This window comes from Episyrphus balteatus, chromosome 2 (assembly GCF_945859705.1).
Source record: "Episyrphus balteatus chromosome 2, idEpiBalt1.1, whole genome shotgun sequence".
Lineage (NCBI taxonomy): Eukaryota > Metazoa > Arthropoda > Insecta > Diptera > Syrphidae > Episyrphus > Episyrphus balteatus.
Genome location: NC_079135.1, coordinates 111005548 through 111025348, shown reverse-complemented (window position 1 = coordinate 111025348; position 19801 = coordinate 111005548). Strand labels below are relative to the sequence as shown.

The 19801-nt window shown below is 35.1% G+C and overlaps 3 protein-coding genes across 4 annotated transcripts; 2 read left to right on the top strand and 1 right to left on the bottom strand.

Moving 5' to 3' along the window:
• The first annotated feature begins 957 nt into the window (after positions 1 to 957).
• Positions 958 to 15612, top strand: LOC129908482 (protein lin-9 homolog). Of its 2 annotated transcripts, none has more exons than XM_055984972.1 (2): positions 958 to 1093; positions 13631 to 15612. In XM_055984972.1, the coding sequence occupies exon 2, from the start codon at positions 13640 to 13642 to the stop codon at positions 15515 to 15517; it is 1878 nt and encodes a 625-aa protein (XP_055840947.1). In that variant the 5' UTR covers positions 958 to 1093; positions 13631 to 13639; the 3' UTR covers positions 15518 to 15612. The 2 variants fall into 2 exon arrangements, with proteins under 2 accessions (XP_055840947.1, XP_055840948.1); XM_055984973.1 differs by lacking the exon at positions 958 to 1093 and adding an exon at positions 4679 to 4700.
• Positions 5177 to 10255, top strand: LOC129908480 (WD repeat-containing protein 7). The gene has a single exon (XM_055984970.1). It carries the CDS (start codon positions 5492 to 5494, stop codon positions 9953 to 9955), a length of 4464 nt encoding a protein of 1487 aa, XP_055840945.1. The 5' UTR covers positions 5177 to 5491; the 3' UTR covers positions 9956 to 10255.
• LOC129908481 (translation initiation factor eIF-2B subunit epsilon) lies at positions 15543 to 19625 on the bottom strand. Its single transcript, XM_055984971.1, has 7 exons — positions 19439 to 19625; positions 19254 to 19378; positions 19000 to 19191; positions 16594 to 17444; positions 16308 to 16538; positions 15939 to 16225; positions 15543 to 15880 (listed from the first exon to the last, which is right to left on the bottom strand). Exons 1-7 carry the CDS (start codon positions 19532 to 19534, stop codon positions 15668 to 15670), a joined length of 1995 nt encoding a protein of 664 aa, XP_055840946.1. The 5' UTR covers positions 19535 to 19625; the 3' UTR covers positions 15543 to 15667.
• Between the last annotated feature and the right edge of the window lie 176 nt (positions 19626 to 19801).

Below are 19801 nucleotides of genomic sequence, written 5' to 3'. Positions count from 1 at the left end.
GGTAGTTTACTCGTGAATAGAAATCTGCTACAACAACTACGCATTCCTATCTCCTCGAGTAGAAGTTCATGTGTTAATTGTAGTACTAGATCTACTCATGAGTGCTCACAGAAAGATGATTCACTTCCCAGCATTACGAGAAAAAACACCACCACAGCATTTTTGTATAATAAAGGCCTGGTATACCCGTACCGCTACCGCATATACCTTTCCGGTGTGGTCTTCCCTTAAGGCTTGGCCACACCGAAGGGTACATACGGTAGCGGTACGGGTAATTGTATGAAAAAAATTCCACATCTGAACGTTGATGTGTCAGTTTTGAATTTTTTTCATACAAGTACCCGTACCGCTACCGCATGTACCCTTCGGTGTGGCCAAGCCTTTAAATGCTTGGCCACACCGAAGGGTACATGCGGTAGCGGTACGGGGGTAGTTGTATGTGTCAGCTTGTAGCTTGGAATTTTTTTCATATAATTACTAGCATTGTACCCTCCGCACACATCTAAACGTTGATGTGTCAGATTGGAATTTTTTTCATACAATAGCGGTACGGGTAATTCTATGAAAAAAATTCCACATCTGAACGTTGATGTGTCAGTTTGGAATGTACCCGTACCGCTACCGCATGTACTTTTCTTCCCACGTTATATAATGTAAACTCTGACTAATATTTCTTCCAGTGCTTAAAGACTTGACCACACCGGAAAGGTATGTGGTAGTGGTAAGGGTAATTGTATGAGGAAAATTCCAAATTGGTACCTCAAAATTATCGAATTTTGTTCATGCAATTACTCCTATTGCTATCGCATACGTATCTGCCCTGATGTGATCAAGCCTTAATAGATGCTACATGTAAACTCCGTTCAAAAAATCAATACAACAATTTCATGAATGTTTTCATTTTATAGTTTTCCAAACGCTTCCCATTTTCGCCATAATCGTGAAATGTCAAAAAGTTTTTTATTCGTGTTCGTGTTTGAAATTGAAAAAATTTTGTCTTCGAAATAAATCGAAATAAAACACAATTATTGTAAATAAAAACAAAAAATTATATAAAATAAATTTAATTTAGTTGGCATATTTTATAATTTGGGTAAGTTTAATAAATAAATTTAATTAATAAATATTATTTAACTGAGTATAAACGGAAGCTGTCAATTCAAACTGAAAATAGAAAAAAAATGATAACTAGCTATTTTCTTTTTTTCAAAATACCATAAATAAATAAATTATTTTTGATAAAGTTCATACAAAAACATATTTAATAAAATATTAATAACCGTATACAAATTGTTTTTAAAATATTTCTGAATGTTTATAAATTTTAAAGAAAGAATCAAAGGGAATGTGGGTATTTTGATGGATGTTCAAAAGATTCTCATTTTTTTGAAGGTTGACTTTTTTAAACAATTTCGGAAGTAGTTTTATTTTCAAAACTTGTAATTGTAGTTGAAACATGAAAAACATAAGTTTTCGAAAAGATTGATTAATATTATATTGTTATTGTTTTTAAATCGTTTCTTATAATACACAGATGCTAAATGTAATAAAAACTTGTTTACTTGCTTAAATGCCTGTTAGGTAAATTGGTAACAAATTCAAAAGATATACATTTTGTATAAAATGTAATTCCTTGATTAGATTTATTATCTGTCTCTTCGTTCTTCCTTGTTCACTAACAAAACTGGCGCTTATTTTACGCTGGTTACAAAAACATTTGTGGGTGTAAAATAGTCCTACCCCCTACCGCCTGTTTTCAATTGCAATTGAAAATGCATGAAAGTCAAAGCGTCTCTTTGTTAAAAATGCTCTTCATGGATAATTGCAGTAGGTGTAGGTGTACTCTACTGAAGAAGGTATAGACATCGTGTTATCGTGTATGAAATGGTACTTTTTATCTTGAACTACTGAACGTAGGTACCGCAAACGTAAAATAAATATTGAATTAAATTTAAACATAGTTTATTTTGCTTTCAAGTACCTATGTACAATATATTTAAAGTTAATGCCGTCGGTTAGCTATTTGAATAAAGAGTAAATATCTGTTGTTTTTTTTTTATAAATATGTAACAACCTGACCCGACGAACTCCGTACCACCTAAGAATTATTAGGTGCGTACCTTTGGGACATTTATCTACTGCTTAGTACCTACTTAAAGTTGTTTTCAATTAGGTACTATTATTCTGTTGAAAAAGTAGTTCAAAGCAAAGTACCTACTGACCAGTAGATAAATACGTCAGGTTTTCGAGATAACCTCAAAAAAGATGTTCGTTTCATTGAGTGAAACGAACTTTGGATTCGATTTCAGCGACCAAGAAAACGTATAATTAACGTAGCATCCACAGGTCACCACTTTTTTATTTGGCTGTCACGGGCTATTTTTTGGACACGCACAAAAAAAAAGTTCTGACCTGGTGGTGAGACTATATTAATGGTATGTTTTTTTGGTCGTTGAAACCGAATCCGAACTCCGTTTCACAAGATCACATCAGGTTTTCTTGATAACCCAAAAAAGATGTCACAGACACCCTGAAACGATTTTTTTTTAATGACCGCGCACTAAAGGGGTTTTGGGTATACACAGTACGAGCTTTAGGAAAAGAGGAAGGGATGTTAAAGGAGATACCGATGCATATTGGTTTTAAAGTTCTGAAAATTAAAATGGGAGGGAAAAACTGAGGCGGGTAATGTATTTCACATTCTAGTAGTGAAAAACTTAGTTAACCTCAGATTTGTTTTTTTTTGTGTGGCTGTTATCTCGAAAACCTGACTTGATGGCAGTAAAATGGATTTCTGAATCGGTTTTAGCGATTCAAAACATATGTATATATTTTATATAGTCGCACACCAGTTCAGAACTTTTTTTAATTTTTGATAAATTCTTAAAATGAAAAATTTGGTAATATGTTCACTTGGGAAACATCTCCATTTGAATACTATGAATAAGCATTTCAATTGAGAAAATGCTTAAGATATTTTTAGAGTTCAGTTACGACTATGAATTCCGTCCTTTTCTTTTGTATTAAATAAAATGAATACTCAAAGTTCAATAAGAGTCCCGCACACTACAGACTTTCTATTACCCGATATAATTTATTCGATCTGGGCTGTTTGTGCGCACACTTTGACAGACGGTTGGCCGACTTTTCTCTAGCGAATTGTTGTCACTGAATTTTAGAATTTGGTTAATATATCATGGCAATAAAGTTTGACAATCCTAAAAGATAAGAATCGAGTTTCATAATTGGTCTGATTATTTCAGTACTGATTCTGAAGTTATGACCACTCGTTGACACTAGTGTCACTTTACCTGTACATTTCCTCTAACAACAGTTTTAAACAAAGGCCTCTTGCAAAGTACCAAAACCTTTGGATAAAGTTATGAACTCTATTCATAGCAAAACTTAACTTGTTTAGAAGAACAAATACTAAATTTTAACCAAAAATGTTTAAACCACTTCTGAAAAACTAATTATTATATCAGAATAGGCGTGGCCACAAAGTAGGCTTTTCTAAAAATGTGTCCAAAATGTTAATAAGAACAAATCTTAAATATCTATTTAGCCTTGTTGAAATAAAATTGAAAGAAATTCGACGAATATTAAAAAAAAATATATAATATGTATTTAATTTACACTTTTTGCATTGATTTTTTTTCAGTGCAGAGAGTTTTTTATTTGTAGTAATTTTTTTTCAATGCAAAATATTTTTGTTTGCAATAGTTTTTTTTAATGGAATTATTTTTTATTTGCAATAAATACTATTTTTAATTTGTGATGGAAAGTTAATGAATTCTTTTTTATTTGCAATAAATACTAATTTTAATTTGTAATGGAAAGCAAATGAATTAAAAAGAATATGATATACATTAGGGTGGCTTCAAAAAAATTTGTTTGTCTTTTTTTAAACTCTTAAGCCTGGTATGCAGATCGCGCTAAATTTTAAAATTATCGAAAAATTTTAGCCGAGCTAAAATAAATCCCATACATTATCGATATATTGTATGGGAATTTTAGCTGCGCTAAAATTTAACTCGAACTATGTAACAGGCTTTACCCCCCTAATTGTTAGTGATTGGCAAGAAAAGAACTGAAAACTAGATGCTGTTGCTTAACTCTAAATGGTCGCTATTTATGAATTTTCGTTTTTTCATTAAAACTAAAACTACAAACTAATTTTCATTTCTTTAAAAAAGTATCACATAATCAGAAAATTGGCTTTTGAACCTGTTGCCTGTGAAGTTTTTCTCAAATTATTTTTAATTGCTATTTAACAAACCGAGTTTAAACAATATTTTTTCTTTATTTTTAAAGTAAATCACTTTGTTTTAGTCATAGTAGCAGTGCATTCTTTTCAATTTTAATGAAAAAACTTTAGAGTTAAACTTGTTTCACATTAAAAAAAATATGAACGAAAAAAAGATGAATATACAAATCTGATTTTATATTTATCCAAATCGTCTTATTTTGTTATCGTTACCTATAATAGCTTCGTTCCTTTGGGAACATTTTTCTACTGCTAAGTACTTAAAACTACTTTGAAATACTTTTTCTCTATTGAAAAAGTAGTTCAAAGCAGCTAATATGTTTTTTGTTTAGTTTTTCACAAAAATAAGCGCTTCGGGGAGAACAATTTTCCTTTCTTGCTAATTTCTATCCAAAAAAATTCTTCGAACAAAAAATCTGAAATTTGTCAAAAGGTAGTGGTTTCTCTGTATTTCTTTATTTGTTCTTGTCGCATAACATAACGTTGGCTAAAGCCTAGCACGCAGCTGAAGCGAAACGAAATATTCCATACAAAAAATTCGTTAACGAAACGAAAAGAAAAATGTTCAAGTCTCCAAAGTCAACAGCGAACATGTTAACGAAAAAAACCGTCGAGTATTATGTCAAAGTCAAAATAATAAAAATACAAATAAATAAATGCAGGAAAAAACATCAGAAAAAAGTTTTAAAACAAACAAAAAATCCGTTCTAGATTTCGTTGACCTTATTTTTTTTAATGAAAATTTTGTGCTTTAGTTGCGTACTAGGCTTATAAAAGAAAACACGAGTCCATACACTGTAGTGTGTAATACACCTAAAATAAATATTTTATAAAATATCCCTTACACAGGGAAATTATTCGCTCACCCCTTGAGTACTAAAATGACGTCTTCATTCCTTATAAAATTTGACACTCATGACATTTCCCACAAGACGAATCGATAAAATTTTCTTGCAAAGTATATTTTTCTTTCCAACAAAAAAGTGAAAATTAAAAAATTAACTGCGTATCTCAAACAAATTAATAAAAAAAAATTATTTAATAAAACAAAACTGCATCTACCTTGAAACCACAAAAAAGAAAGAAAAAGAAATAATTTCTTTGGTTTCCAGTTTTTTTTATTAATTTGTCGTATATGTCTAACTTTACAAAACGATAATAGAAGAAAAAAAACTATATACATAATCTCGTCGTCGTCGTCATTCAAAAACCATTCATTAAACAATGGTGAGTACAAATCTGGTGGTGCCAGTTGTCCTCTGGGGACCAACAGCACCAACACACTGTGTCTCCAGTGTCTACTTTTCCGATGATCAAACAATTCTCGTCACTGGCTGTTATGATGGTCAAATTTGCTTGTGGCAAGTCGACCCAACCACAATGAAAATGACACCAAGATGTCTTCTAGTTGGCCATTCTGCTCCCGTCCTCTGTCTAGCTAAAGCATCAATTCTTGCTGACAGTAACTTCCTTGTCAGCTCTTCGGAAAACGGTGAAATGTGCACCTGGGATTTGGTCGATGGCAAGTGCACTGAAAGCATTAAACTTCCTCAAGTACACACAAACATTCAAGCCTATTTGATGGCCAACACAGACGGCGTTCGATTGTTTTGCAATGGCTACTATCCCGAGATCATGGTAATGGATCCATTTAGTTTGGAGGTAATTTTTGTTCTCAGTTCCAAGGTTAAACCAGATTGGATATCTGCTTTGCATGTCTTGAGGCCATCGAAGCGCAAGGATGATGTTGTCCTTGCCATTACTACAACAGGAACTGTCAAAGTATGGACTTTGATTGGCAATGAGAATAAATACTCGGAACCAATTTATGAAAATGAATCGAAAGAGATTCGATGTCTAAATGCAATAACTTTAAATTGTTGTTCTACGAATCAAAGAACTGTATTGATTGTTTGCACTAAATATTGGCAGATTTATGATGCTGGAGATTTTACTGTCTTGTGTAGTGTTATCTCACCACCGAGAGAGCGTTGGCAAGGTGGAGATTTCATCTCATCGGACAGGGTTATCCTGTGGACAGATGAAGGAAAAGGCTATTTGTACAAGCTACCTGCAAACTGCATTCCCGACAATAAGGAATTCCATTCGAAATCAGTTGTCCGAGATGCCCCATATCTGTATTGTGTATTCTCGCAACCTGGAGAGAAAATACTCTCCTGTCCACCAGCAATGAAACTCATTCAGAGGACTCATTTGTTGCGAGGTGATTCAGAAGGTTTGATAACAGTTTGGTCAATTCCAGATTTGCCTCTCGATAATATTAGTATCATGCAAGCCAAGCAGAGTCCTCCAAGAAGTCTAAAATCGAGTGTCTGTACAAGTTTGATTGAAGCTTGGTCAATGATGGATCCTCCTCCAGTTGGCATTCTCGATCAATTAAGTCGCATTACAGATGTTCCTGTCAAACTAACGTCCAGTATCTATCTTCCTCAACAGAGTCGTCTGGTAATTGGACGAGAAGATGGTTCAATTGTTATTGTTCCAGCAACTCAGACAGTAATGTTACAATTGCTGGTAGGAATTCAGCAGAATTTCAGTGACTGGCCATCGCATCAGATTTTAGCCGGACATCGTGGTCGTGTGAATTGCTTGTTGTGTCCATCACTCGCACATACACGTTATGAAAAAGCACACTTGCTCAGTGGAGGTGTTGATTTTGCAGTTTGCTTATGGGATCTGTATAGTGGAAATCTTTTGCATCGGTTCTGTGTGCATGCGGGAGAGATAACCCAATTGTTGGTTCCACCAGATAATTGCAGTGCTAGAATACAAAAGTGTATTTGCTCTGTGGCCTCTGATCATTCGGTGACTTTGTTGAGTTTGCAGGAGCGTAAATGTATCACATTGGCTAGTCGTCATTTGTTCCCCGTAGTGACTATAAAATGGAGGCCATTAGATGACTTTCTGATAGTTGGTTGTTCAGATGGAACAGTGTATGTATGGCAAATGGAAACTGGACATTTAGATCGTGTTCTCCATGGAATGTTGGCTGAAGAAGTTTTAATGGCATGTGATGAGCAAGCAAATTCTGAAGAAACACAATCGGGATCAACATCCGAGATGGGCTTAGCTAATCCAGCTGTGCATTTCTTCCGAGGGCTAAAGTCTCGTAATCTCAATGCTATTCGGCATGCAACTCAACGAGGAATTCATCAGTTGCAGCAATTGCATTCCAGTCATCATGGAGAGAATTCATTCCTAATGAAGCATCGTAGTAGTCCACTTATAATTCAGGGATTGCGAACCAACCCAAAAGATGCTGAAAGTCATATTTTATTCTTTGATATTGAGGGATTGATATTTGAATTGCACAGCGAGGAATATGCAACATTGAGTCCAGAAGCTTTGGCTGAATTGGGTTTGGCTTTTGCTGCACAAGGAGCTCAATCAGCTCAATTGGATGCATCCAAGAAGATTTCAGACTTCTTTGGAAAAGTCAAAAACAAAGCTGGTGATATGGAAAAGATTCTCAAGGACAAAGATAAGCATGGTTTCTTGCAGAAAGTTAAAGAAGGTGCCGAGAATATTGAGAAAAAAGTTCAGGCCAAAGTAGAGAGTCTTCATAAAGTCGTTGAAGTTAGTGATGATAAAACGGAAGAGAATAGTCGCAAAATTGTTTCCAAAATGGAGGCAACACATGTTATGGAAGTGGCACAATTGCTATTGTCATTGTTGCACTCATGGGGACTTGATCCGCATTTAGACAAAGTATGCGAGTCTCAATTGGGTCTACTCCGACCAATGGTGCCGATATCGTTTGGAGTACTATCCAAGGCTGGTTATATGTCTTTGTTGCTGCCAACTTGGCAGAATAATTTCCAAATATCCGACGACATGTTGATGATTCCGGCTGCAGAGTTGAAAAAATTCCAAGGTATTCCACCAGAATTGGCTCGTCAACAGAAACTTACACACATTTTCACATCTCGCCTTCATTGGCAGCTAAGTACAACTCTTACATCGAATCACATACTGGCTTTGGTGGCAATGTCCAATACACTTATGTCAATGCGTTCGGCTTCATTCCTGCCGGAGAGTGAAAAGAGCAAGAAATTACAACGTTTGGCTACTCGTGCCGATTCAGTTTGGTCCAATGACGAGGAACGTGAAGAAATCATAAACACTCATATGACTCAAATTAAGCAGGGCTGGAGCCTCCTTTCAACTCATCATTGTTTCTTATTACCCGACAAGATAGACGCTCTTGAGCCGAAGAATTTCAAACGACCTCAAGTCGAGGCAATGGCTAAACGTTGGCAGCATCATTGTATTGAGATACGAGAAGCAGCTCAACAGATTCTGTTGGGTGAATTGACACGTATGGGTAAAAAGGGTCGCAAGCAATTGGTTGAAAATTGGGCCCAATATTTGCCACTGTACACACATTCTGAACCGATTGTACAACAGCAACCACTAATGTCGGCAGCAAATGCTGGTGGTGGAGCAGCTGGTGCACCTGGGGCGAATACAGGTGCTGCAATGCAATCTACAGAACCTCAAGATGAAGACTACGAGGAAGAAGAGGAGGAGATAATTAGAAAACCGGCAAGTTTGGCAGAACTGAAGCGTAAGCAAAATACTGCAGTTATTCTATTGGGTGTTATTGGAGCTGAATTTGGTCAAGATATTTCGCAAGATAGCCCCAAGTCAGGTCCTGGTAAATCAGCAACCGGTGAGCGTCGAAAGAGTTCTGTCGTGGAAGGATTTGGAATAGCAAATAATCTAGCACGTCTAACATCGATGGCATTGGCACATTTGCTATATGCACCACCATCGGCTAAATTGCCCCAATATACGCCATTGCGTCGGGCAGCTATTGATCTTCTCGGACGCGGCTTCACAGTGTGGGAACCTTATCTTGATGTTAGCAAAGTCCTGTTGGGTTTGCTGGAGATATCATGCGATGCTGGTAAATTGGTGCCAAATTTGAATTACAAACTGCCTCTGACTCCACAGGCAGATGCCTGTCGCACAGCCAGGCATGCTCTTCGCTTGATAGCAACAGCCCGACCAGCAGCATTCATAACAACAATGGCTCGTGAAGTGGCTCGCTACAATACAATGCAGCAAAATGCACAAACAATCAATGTCCCACTGACTCAGTCGGTGTTGTACAAGGCCAAGGGTGAGATTCTTCAATGTGTCGAAATGCTGATTGACAAAATGCAGAGCGAGATTGCTAGTCTCCTAGTTGAAGTGATGGATATTACTTTGCATTGTGTGGATGTCAACGAGCTGAAGAACCGTGGCCTCAACGAAGTATTCCCAAGCATTTGCAAATTTAATCAAATTTCACACTGCCCACAGAGTCGTCGTATATCGGTCGGAGCCAGCAATGGGCATCTTGCAATCTATGAGTTGCGTCAAAATAAATGTCAAATGATTCCAGCTCATACGCATCAAATAACTGCTTTGGCCTTTAGTCCCGACGGCAAATACTTGGTCAGCTATTCGTGCAGCGAAAATCGTCTATCTTTCTGGCAGACTAGCACCGGAATGTTTGGTCTTGGACAGTCACAGACTCGATGCACAAAAGGTTATTCGACTGCACCCATTCCTGATGTTGTGCGTTTGAATCCAATGCGTTTGGCTAAATTGTATTGGATAAATAATCGAACAGTTAGTCTGATGTTGGCTGATGGTTCAGAAACCAGATTTAATGTCTAAAAAAATCAAAATTGTATCTACTTTTTTCTTGTTTTGTTTTTTTTTTAATTATTTGTTTATTTCATTCCTTATAGTATTAGTATTTGAATATGATTGAAAATGAATATTTTTTAATGTTTTTTCTTTTTTATTTATATTGAAACAATAATTGTTATTCTCCACAATAATTATATATAATAAAATGTTAATGTTTTACGTGTTTATCTATCTATCGAAAAATTTCAACAACAACAACTGCAAAATATATATGTATGTATCTAACTAACTAATGGCAATCTATCTTTAATAACTTTGTTAAAATTGTATTTTGCTTTATTATTTTCAATATAATTATACCAAATAAAAGTATTAAATATTGATCAAATTGAGGGTTTTATTGAATTGTATTGGTGTCTGATGTTAAGTTTTAAAGTTTTTTTTTTGTTTGGATGCTATAAAACCCAGTTCTTTTCTCTTTGGGTGTTTTATAAGAAATGGTTGATGGCTGTAGAGATTTGTTCTCAAAATGAGTTCCACGGTAAGTTTTTCATAGTAGAAATATTTAACAACTGCAAAATATGTAAATAAACATCGAACTAATTTGCTCCAGTGAATATCATTTCAAGGTAAATCCTCTTTTATTGGATGATTAAAAATAAAACACTGCTTGCTTCAAACCATAGAGACTTTTTAAAGGCTACAAACAAAAGATAACTATCTTCAGATTGGAACTCAAGTGACTGCTTTATCTATATGAAGTGTCCAGGGGGAAATGTCATTAGGGGATAGATAGCATAAAACGGAGATGAGACCTATCACGTTTTGATTTTTTTCATTTAAAAATAGTCAATAAATTGTTAGTGAACTTTGTATTATACTCGTACTTTTGTATATACATATATTTGAAGCTTCCAAAACGTATTGATTCAGCTGGATTTAGTTAGTCTGTTGATTGTATTTAATTTAAAATAATATCTTAAAGAATATTTTGTTTGGATATAAAAGAAACAATCTAAAATTAAACAAAAATGTGCGACATTTGTTTATGAATCTGATAAGTGTTTAGAATAATAAATCAGAATATTATTATTTGAATACATAATTAAAACAAAATGATCTGTTAATTGCTGTAAACACCAGTTCGCGAATCATGTTTTTTTAATTACAGTTTTCTTTTTTATTAGTTTCGGTTGGAAATTGGTCAATAAAATCATCTTTAATACATTGTTTTCATTCATATTATGTTGAGAAAACAATCACACACGATAAAAAATGGTTTTGCAAAACTAAACAAAATTGCAGGTTTTTGGCCACCTCAATATAGTTTGCCTGTTGTTGGAAATGATATTGTTTTAGTTTTTACATGGGTTGATTGGTTTTAGTTATTCATTGGTACATACATTATGCATAAAAGGATATAACGTTAGATAGAAAAAAGTGTAGGTTTGAATTTGTATCATTTTGAAAATAAACGCACTGTTTTCATGTTTCAAAGTTGATCTTATCGATAAGCTTGGCAAGAAACACAACTCCACGTTTCTACTTTTTAAAAATTTGGCTTTGTATTCAAATGGGAAACAAACCGAAAAAACTTTAAAAACATTTGTTGAGTTTTGAAAAAAACGCTCCTCATTTCAACAGTGATTAGCTTTGGAATTGTATTAAGCTGAAATATGACCGAATTTCCAAATTATTCACAATTTGATTGACAGTTTGTCGTAACATTGTTAAAAGTGGTAAAAATGAAATCTAGCTAAATTAACTAAAACAACAACCAAATTCCAAAACCAGCTAAATTGGTCAATTCCAAACACCAATTATTTGACAATTTCTATTTCTATGTTTTGTGGCATACTATAAAAAGTTAAAAAAACTGAAACGATTTCATTTATTTCAACAAAAGCAAAATATTTGACCAATTTTGCACGTCATTGTATATTTCGGCACAGGGCTGAACATGTTTTTTTTTGTCTCTTATTGAAAAGTTCTAAAAAGCAACATACACTGCGCGTCACTTGAATAGAAACAACATTTTTTCTTTAGAAAATAGCGATTGGCGCTTTGGTGAGGTAACTTAGTAGATTTTTGGTTTTGCATTTTCAAAGAGGAACTTTTAACAAACAATGTTGTAAAAACAAAAAACCCAAAACAGAAACCGTATGGCTACTAGTTGCGTTTTTGGCATTACTTCACAAAAAACAGTGTTTTTTTTTGCGTCACTTGAATAGAAACAAGCTCTTAAATGAGATAAAAATGATGAAAAATCATGGACAACATTAATTTTAGTAAAGCAGTATTAAACTTTGACATTATTTGCACATTATAACCAATTATGGGCTACGAGCTACCAATAGGCACCACAGAAAATGCGTAAATAGCAGCTAACATAGGAAATGCACTTGCACTATGCAAAATCGTGAAAGATATTGGAAAATTTGCAAATTTGGATGAGATAATTTTTAAAATATGGGTAACTAGTGATTGAATAAAAAATAAGGCAGGTGAGACCCAAATCAAGAGCAGAGAAAAAAATAATTTAAAAACTAGCTGCAATTTCCTTCACTTTGCCGCTAAAATCGGTCAAAAACGTGGTGTTAGTGCGATGGTAATGTGTTGGTTTGTTCCATCATGGAAGTTATAAAAGGTGCTCAACATTAAAAAAGCCTCAAAATGCAAAATAACAACATTTTAAGTTCTACCAAGATTACAAAAAAGTTAAGTATTTTATAGTTGCATTCGAACTGAAAAGAAGTGAGGTAAAGAGTGGTTTTTTAAAGGAAAACATACCAACTCAGATGGACCACGTTAATATTAGTCCTATTTCATTGGTTTATGAAAGAATAACTTTTATCGCATCGCCAATAAAGGGCACTAAAATGTGTTATAGTAATACGCTTTGTTTTTATGATGTGCAATAGGAAAATTGAAGCTTCACGCTTCGAAAAAATTGCAAACTTTTACAAAGAAATAATGGTAGAAGCTCTTGGGAAGTTTTATGAACGTGGAAAAACAACCGTCTTAGAGATTGCACTAGGATAGTTCCAGAAAAAACAACGCAATAGAAACAAAACAGATGCATTCCGGATAAAAACGAAAGTTTATTTCACTTATTCAATCATTAAATTGTAGAAAATGTCATTTTCTTAATTTGTAAGAACTTACCAAACACTTTTATCACTTTCTCCAATTAGGTCCACGATTGTGTACAGTACAAGTGCATTTTCAATGTTAAATTCTATTTATGCATTTTCTGTGGTGCCTAATGGTAGCTCGTAGCCCATACTTGGTTATAATGTGCAAATAATGTCAAAGTTTAATACTGCTTTACTAAAATTAGTGTTGTCCATGATTTTTCATCATTTTTATCTAATTTAAGAGCTTGTTTCTATTCAAGTGACGCAAAAAAACACTGTTTTTTGTGAAGTAATGCCAAAAACGCAACTAGTAGCCATACGGTTTCTGTTTTGGGTTTTTTGTTTTTACAACATTGTTTGTTAAAAGTTCCTTTTTGAAAATGCAAAACCAAAAATCTACTAAGTTTCCTCACCAAAGCGCCAATCGCTATTTTCTAAAGAAAAATTGTTGTTTCTATTCAAGTGACGCGCAGTGTAAGACAAGCTCTCTTAGTTTTTATATATAATATCTATATTACCATTCCCAAATTTATTCAATTCGTTATATTTATTTTATTTTTAGATACTCATCATGTCTGACGACGAAGAATATTCACCCAAACGAATTAAATCATCAATGTCTGACGATGAGCACATTGAACCGCCCGCCTTCAGTCCAGCTACCCTTGGTCTGCATCGTGTCGGTACCTTGCCACCTCCAAAACCTCAACCCTCACAACCAATTCAAATGTTAAATGCACGTGGAATGCCCGCTCGCGTTCGAAAACGTAATCGTCTCTTCTTTGACGATGAACTGGTAAATGATAATAAAGCTCTTGGTGTTAATCAATCACCTCGCAAAAATACCATACCACAAAAACAACCAAGTACACCAGTTAAAACTCCATCAAAAGTTTTAAAAAAGAGAAAAACAATCGGCGGTACACGTTATGTACGTTACGAAGAAAAGCAACAAACACCTCCGGAAAAACGTTCTCCCAGCAAATACTTTTCATCCCCAACAGCATCAACATCACGAAATGCACTGATACCAGCCGACAAGCGAATGGGTCAACAAATTGGTTTACGTTTAAGAAATTTGCTTAAGTTGCCCAAAGCCCACAAATGGGTTATATTTGAATGGTTCTACTCATTTGTAGACAAGCCTCTTTTTGAAGGTGAGAACGATTTTCAAATCTGTCTAAACGAATCATTTCCAAATCTGAAAACAAGACAACTTACTCGCCCCGAATGGCAAAAGGTGCGATCGCTCATGGGAAAACCCCGTCGCTGTTCTCAAGCATTTTTCGATGAAGAACGCTGTGAACTCGAACGTAAAAGACAGAAAATACGCTTTCTTCAAACAAGAAAGCAAGCCGGTGACATCAACAATTTCGTTCGCGATCTTCCCGATAAGATTCCACTGCCATTGCCAGTGGGTACAAAAGTAACAGCTCGTCTGCGTGTACCCCAAGATGGCATATTCAGTGGCAGCGTCGATGCATTCGACTCGCTTAGCTCTACTTATCGGGTGTCTTTTGATCGCAACGGCTTAGGCACACACTCAATCCCCGACTTTGAAATTGTATCAGATAACTTCTTTGAAATGTTGCCGTTGACCAGCCTCATGCAAGACTTCCGACCACGTTATCTAAATGGCAATCTCATACACACACCCACAAGAAGTCGAAACTCTTTGAATCGCAGTGATCCATTGTTGGGCCAACAGCAATATGACAGTCCGTTCAAGAATCCAGTTATTGAACGCGACACTATCGGTGGCTTCCCAGTGAAGCTATTAGAGACCATTGTTCGATTGAAGCGGGCAATTGCTATAAAGAAATCCAAACTGAATCGACTGAAAGACATGAATTCAGAGGCAGAAATTAAAAATGCAGCAGCAGCTGCATCGTCTTCTTCATCCGCCGGAGAGCATACTCTTTCCGAAGAATTTCAACGTCGATATGCCAGCATTGTGATATCAATGGAAAAAATGAATCGTGACATGCAAGAATATTTAAATGGTATACAAAGTTTTGCTGGTGATCTAACCCGTGACCCACAAGTTCAAGCAATGTTGGCACCATCTTATTTAAGAGAAAAGTGTCGTGAATCAGCCGACGATTCGGTGCTTCGCAATAATCAGGGAACCGTTCAAGATGCCCAAGTTTTACGTTTGATTAAAAATTTGGCTACTGTTTTGTTAGTTGCTTCACACTTGAGTAGTGAATCAAATTCACAGGTAACCAAAGTGCTGGAGGGTTGTATCGAAGAGGTGAAAGCTGGTCTATTGGATAGCGATAATGTTGAAGTGTTTCAAAAACACGTTCAAATCCATTTACACCATATTCGACTTGGCATTGGTCAATTGGCTATGTCACCGAGTAGAAATGTGCAGCAGCACAATGCAACTTTGACAGGGGCCACTGCAGGGACGAGTGATGAATCTGGTCGCAGCACTCCAGTTTAACTTTACTTTAATTAACTAAAATCTATTTAATTTTACTTTTGTTGTATATTCAAATTTTCTATTGAATTAAACATATTTTTTTTTCTATCCCCAAATAGGCAGTTTTTTTTATTAAAGAATCATTAAGTTAGGAAGAAAGGAAGAAAGTATTCAATCGTCGTCTTCTTCTTCACTGCTGCCTTCACTGGATTGATCTAGCCATTCTATCAGTTTCTGCAATGGTGCTTTCAACCACTCTGAATCATCATCCAACTCATTGTGCCACATGCGAATAGCTTCTTCAGAAACAAATTCCTTATCATACAGATAATGTATAATCTGGGCAACCTTGGCTCTCAGAGCTGGTTGTTCTTCACAGCATTCCTGAAAGTTTAAGATATATAAAAAAAAGCATTCAAAATCTTTATTAAGAATACAATACCTGAATTGCCTTCAAACAATCCAACATCGAATCATCGCTTTTTATATAATTTGAAACAACCATACCCAAGCGACTCAATACCTGATTGATGGCACTCAAGACATTTGTTGTTGTTGCCTCTTTAATTGGATCTAAACTGAATACCGCTTTGACAACATTGAAATTTACTTCCTTTAAAGACATATTGTAGGCATAGCGAGATGAGTTGATTTCAAGAATCAAGAAATCCGGATTGGATTTGACTTGAATTCCACGTGCCAAAGAGTCCAAGACTTCGGATAAAAATACTGTAGATGAGGTGCATGCAAGAAAGGAGCAACGCTATGATTAGCAGGAATATAGTTTCTATTGGTACAACAAGGTGATTACTATTTGCATCATCAGGTATTGGAGAGCCTTGGTGTGAATCATCATCTTCGTCACTGGTTGTTGAATTGTAATCGCTTTCGTCTGCATTTATGAGATGTGATAGTTTCATCATTTTTGGAATTTCAGTTTTTGTAGATTCCATTGGTAATTCATCTTCGGAATCGGATGCGTAGAGTTCTTCTGTGTCGTTTTGGAGGATGTAGGCTTTTTCACCGATTTTTTCTGTTTCATCTGTGTAAGTATAGAATGGAGGATCAATTCATCACAAATACTTACAACAACTTACCATTTTCCGCAGGAGATTTTTTAACAAGAACTTTTTCTATATTCGACTTTTGTGGAATAACACAACCATCGCCAACCACTGAACCCAGGATAATTGATGATTTAGCTCCGATTTTGGCTCCAGGTCCCACAACACAAAAACTCAGTACACATCCATCTTCAATCACTGCATTATCCATCACAAATGCATTAGTTAGTTTACAATCTTTTCCAATTCGACAATTCGAACCGACTACACTCGAAAGCAAAACTGATCCAGCTCCAATCACAGTATTCCCTTGGACAACCACATTTTCTCGTAATATAACTTTAGCCAAGCTGGCCGTTGGACTTTTATAAATGTTATTCTTCAGGAATATATAATTCTGCCACAAACAACATACGCCCATATCAGGTACAAGTGGATAGGCCCACCGATTGATAACATCATTGCTAACAATTTGATATACCAGCCAATTGTTAACCTTACGAGCGTATTGTTCATTTGGCAGCATTGAGACATAGATACGACAATCCAAGAGCTCTTCGTTGATAAGAATACCTTTGATAAAATCATCTCGAGTTTCGAAATCAAAATTATCACTAAATAGTGAGAGCATGGTTGGTGAACCAATTGCTATTTGTGGATCAATTAAGTTATGATGCAATGATATTTGAGAGTTTGCTAGGAATATTTCCAATGGAATGCCAAAGTGTGATTCTTTGGAATTCATTTTTATACGTTGATGGTAGTGAAGTCGATTGTTTTGTTGATCCATGGCAATCATTATTTCATTGCCAGTTCGACAAACAGATGAGGCTTCTTTGAAGATAACTGTTGCAGCTGCTCCTTTATCGTATTTTAATGTTTTTCTATAAAAAATAATTACAAATTGGTATTTTTAAGAGATATTCTGTATAGTTTATTTGGCATAGCTTTTAAAATACTGGTGGAGGTGTTAAAGAATTGTAATGGAATACCCCTGGGAAAAAAGAAACAATAAAACAACAAAACCTGTTTTTTATTCGTGTTTAAATACATCTACCTTGCAAATGACGCTACTATATCTTCAACCAATCCATGTCAAAGGTCCTCGTTGCTCTAGTAACAGGTTTTTTTTAAACATAATCTGGCACTCAAGAAATTAATCTAATCTATATGATGAACACAAAACGAGAGTTAGGAAAATAGGAATTCTGAGTTTTGAAATGGTGTCCAGCGGTGTAAGATCTAGTAGTTTGTAGAGGACGTCCGGGTTGATTTTAACGCGCCGCCGCTTACACACATACTAGTAAGTTTGTAAACATATTATAAGTTTTTTTTAAGTTTATCACTTTGTGCAGTACACCGTACAACTAACCATATATAAGTAGAGGTGTACATTGAAAAATGTTAAGAGAAGAACCCCATTTGACAACAATAGCTTTAGCTTCGTAAAGCCAGAACTGCGACCTCAAAATTTTTTTATTGTTACATACGCAAAAGTTACGCATACACCACAGTGACTATTGTATTCCTGTAATTGGCTGGTTTATCATTGGCTGAATAGTCTAAATCAGTAATTTTTTGACCATTTACTTATTGAAAATTATACGTTTGGCTTGGAAGACATTTTAATTTGGAATTTTGAGGTCTGTTGAAATTTTGTATTTGAAATACATTATCTCCTAAAGATAGGGTGAGAGTGGACAAACGACGATTCTTAGTATATGTGAAGTACTCGTCCACCGAACAACACAGTGTAATTTTTGAAAAAAAATTGGGGACTTTGAATTTTTCAGTACTAAATTTGTTTTTTGAATATATTTATCCTAAACGTTAGGTGGAAAAACGGTTCGTATCCATTTTTTGAGATGGAGAGGGAATGAATGAATGCGGGAAGAAGTTGCACTGTGACCTTTTAAGTCCATTTTGGAAAAACGATTGACGTTTGAATTTTTGAAAAAAAAGATTGTAGACTTTCGCAAAAAATGATATTTTGTAGAATTGGCTCTATAACCAACATAGACTTGGTTAGAACTTGACTATGGATATGTACAAATTTAGAACTGTTCAAAGAATTTGTCTACTTGAGCTCATCTTTAAGCTTGGCAAGCACATTAGCACAGAAATCAAAGGTATTATAACTCTTACCAATAGTGTTTTCTTAAGCTAAGCTTTTCGCATAAAGCCAAAAACCGAGTAAAGGCTTGACCAGGTTACTCAGAATACGAGCAAGGGCCCAAAGTGATAGAAACAAGACTAGAGCGCTATGTAGTAGTAATAAGAACCAAGTTAATTGAAAATTATGATAGCGGTTAGAATAGGTTTAGATTTAAGTTTTAAAATGTACCATTCAGTTGCATTATGAAAAGCAGGGCTAAATAACTACGTAATTTAATTTCTTGGGAAAGAAATAGTCTTCTTACAAATTATCCAAAAACTTACTTGTGTTGATCGAAAATTGGCCTTAAATTTGCATTTGTTACAGTATCGGCACCCATTATGACAAAACTTCCACGTATTAATCCTTTAGCATCCAAGTCTCTCATAGCATCACCAAATGAACGACATGATTCTCCACCAATCACTCGCACAGTCATGCCAACTGACCACGAAGAGCATGATGCAATTCCTTTTCTATTAAATGAAACGATAAAATTCGTTAAAATATTCTTGAAAAAAGAATCTTGGAAATTTACTTGATGTGCTCCCTGACATCGTTGAGAAAATAGCTAGAAAAAACAAAAACTTCCTCAATACCGCTATGGTTGAGTGATTCCAATGCATAGTCGAGCAAAGGAACATTGACCAGTGGCAGAAGAGCCTGTCGAAGAACAAGAACACTTTAGTTTTGGAACTGATACTAATTATAATTGGTACTCACAGTAGATGTATTATCGGTAAGTGGTCGGAAATTATCAACGTTATTGTCGGCAATTAAAATTGCTTGAATAACTTCTTTCTCTTGAAAATGGTCCATTATTTTTTGTGAAAATAAAAAAATGTGTTAAAAGTAATTTGCCAACGAAATAACAACCTCCTTGCTCATTTGATGAAAACAAGAAATGTCAAGCATCAGCAACGTAGTGACTGTCAATGACGTAACGTTACGTATGTATTTTAGTGTTAAGGGACTAGGGGAATTTTCTTTTTTTAATAGTTTTTTTTTAATCGGAAATGTATACGATAGCGATATGCAATAACGCTTCCGGTACACAGCCACCAGTGTGAACTTTTAAATATGTAT

Excerpts from the sequence above, each read along its gene's own strand:
- LOC129908481 (XM_055984971.1), bottom strand. The coding sequence starts at position 19,534 with ATGGACCATTTTCAAGAGAAAGAAGTTATTCAAGCAATTTTAATTGCC. Across the intron at positions 19,379-19,438 it reads TTACCGATAATACATCTACT|GCTCTTCTGCCACTGGTCAA; the intron begins GTGAGTACCAAT and ends GTTCTTCGACAG. Across the intron at positions 19,192-19,253 it reads GATGTCAGGGAGCACATCAA|AAAAGGAATTGCATCATGCT; the intron begins GTAAATTTCCAA and ends TTCATTTAATAG.
- LOC129908482 (XM_055984972.1), top strand. The coding sequence starts at position 13,640 with ATGTCTGACGACGAAGAATATTCACCCAAACGAATTAAATCATCAATG.
- LOC129908480 (XM_055984970.1), top strand. The coding sequence starts at position 5,492 with ATGGTGAGTACAAATCTGGTGGTGCCAGTTGTCCTCTGGGGACCAACA.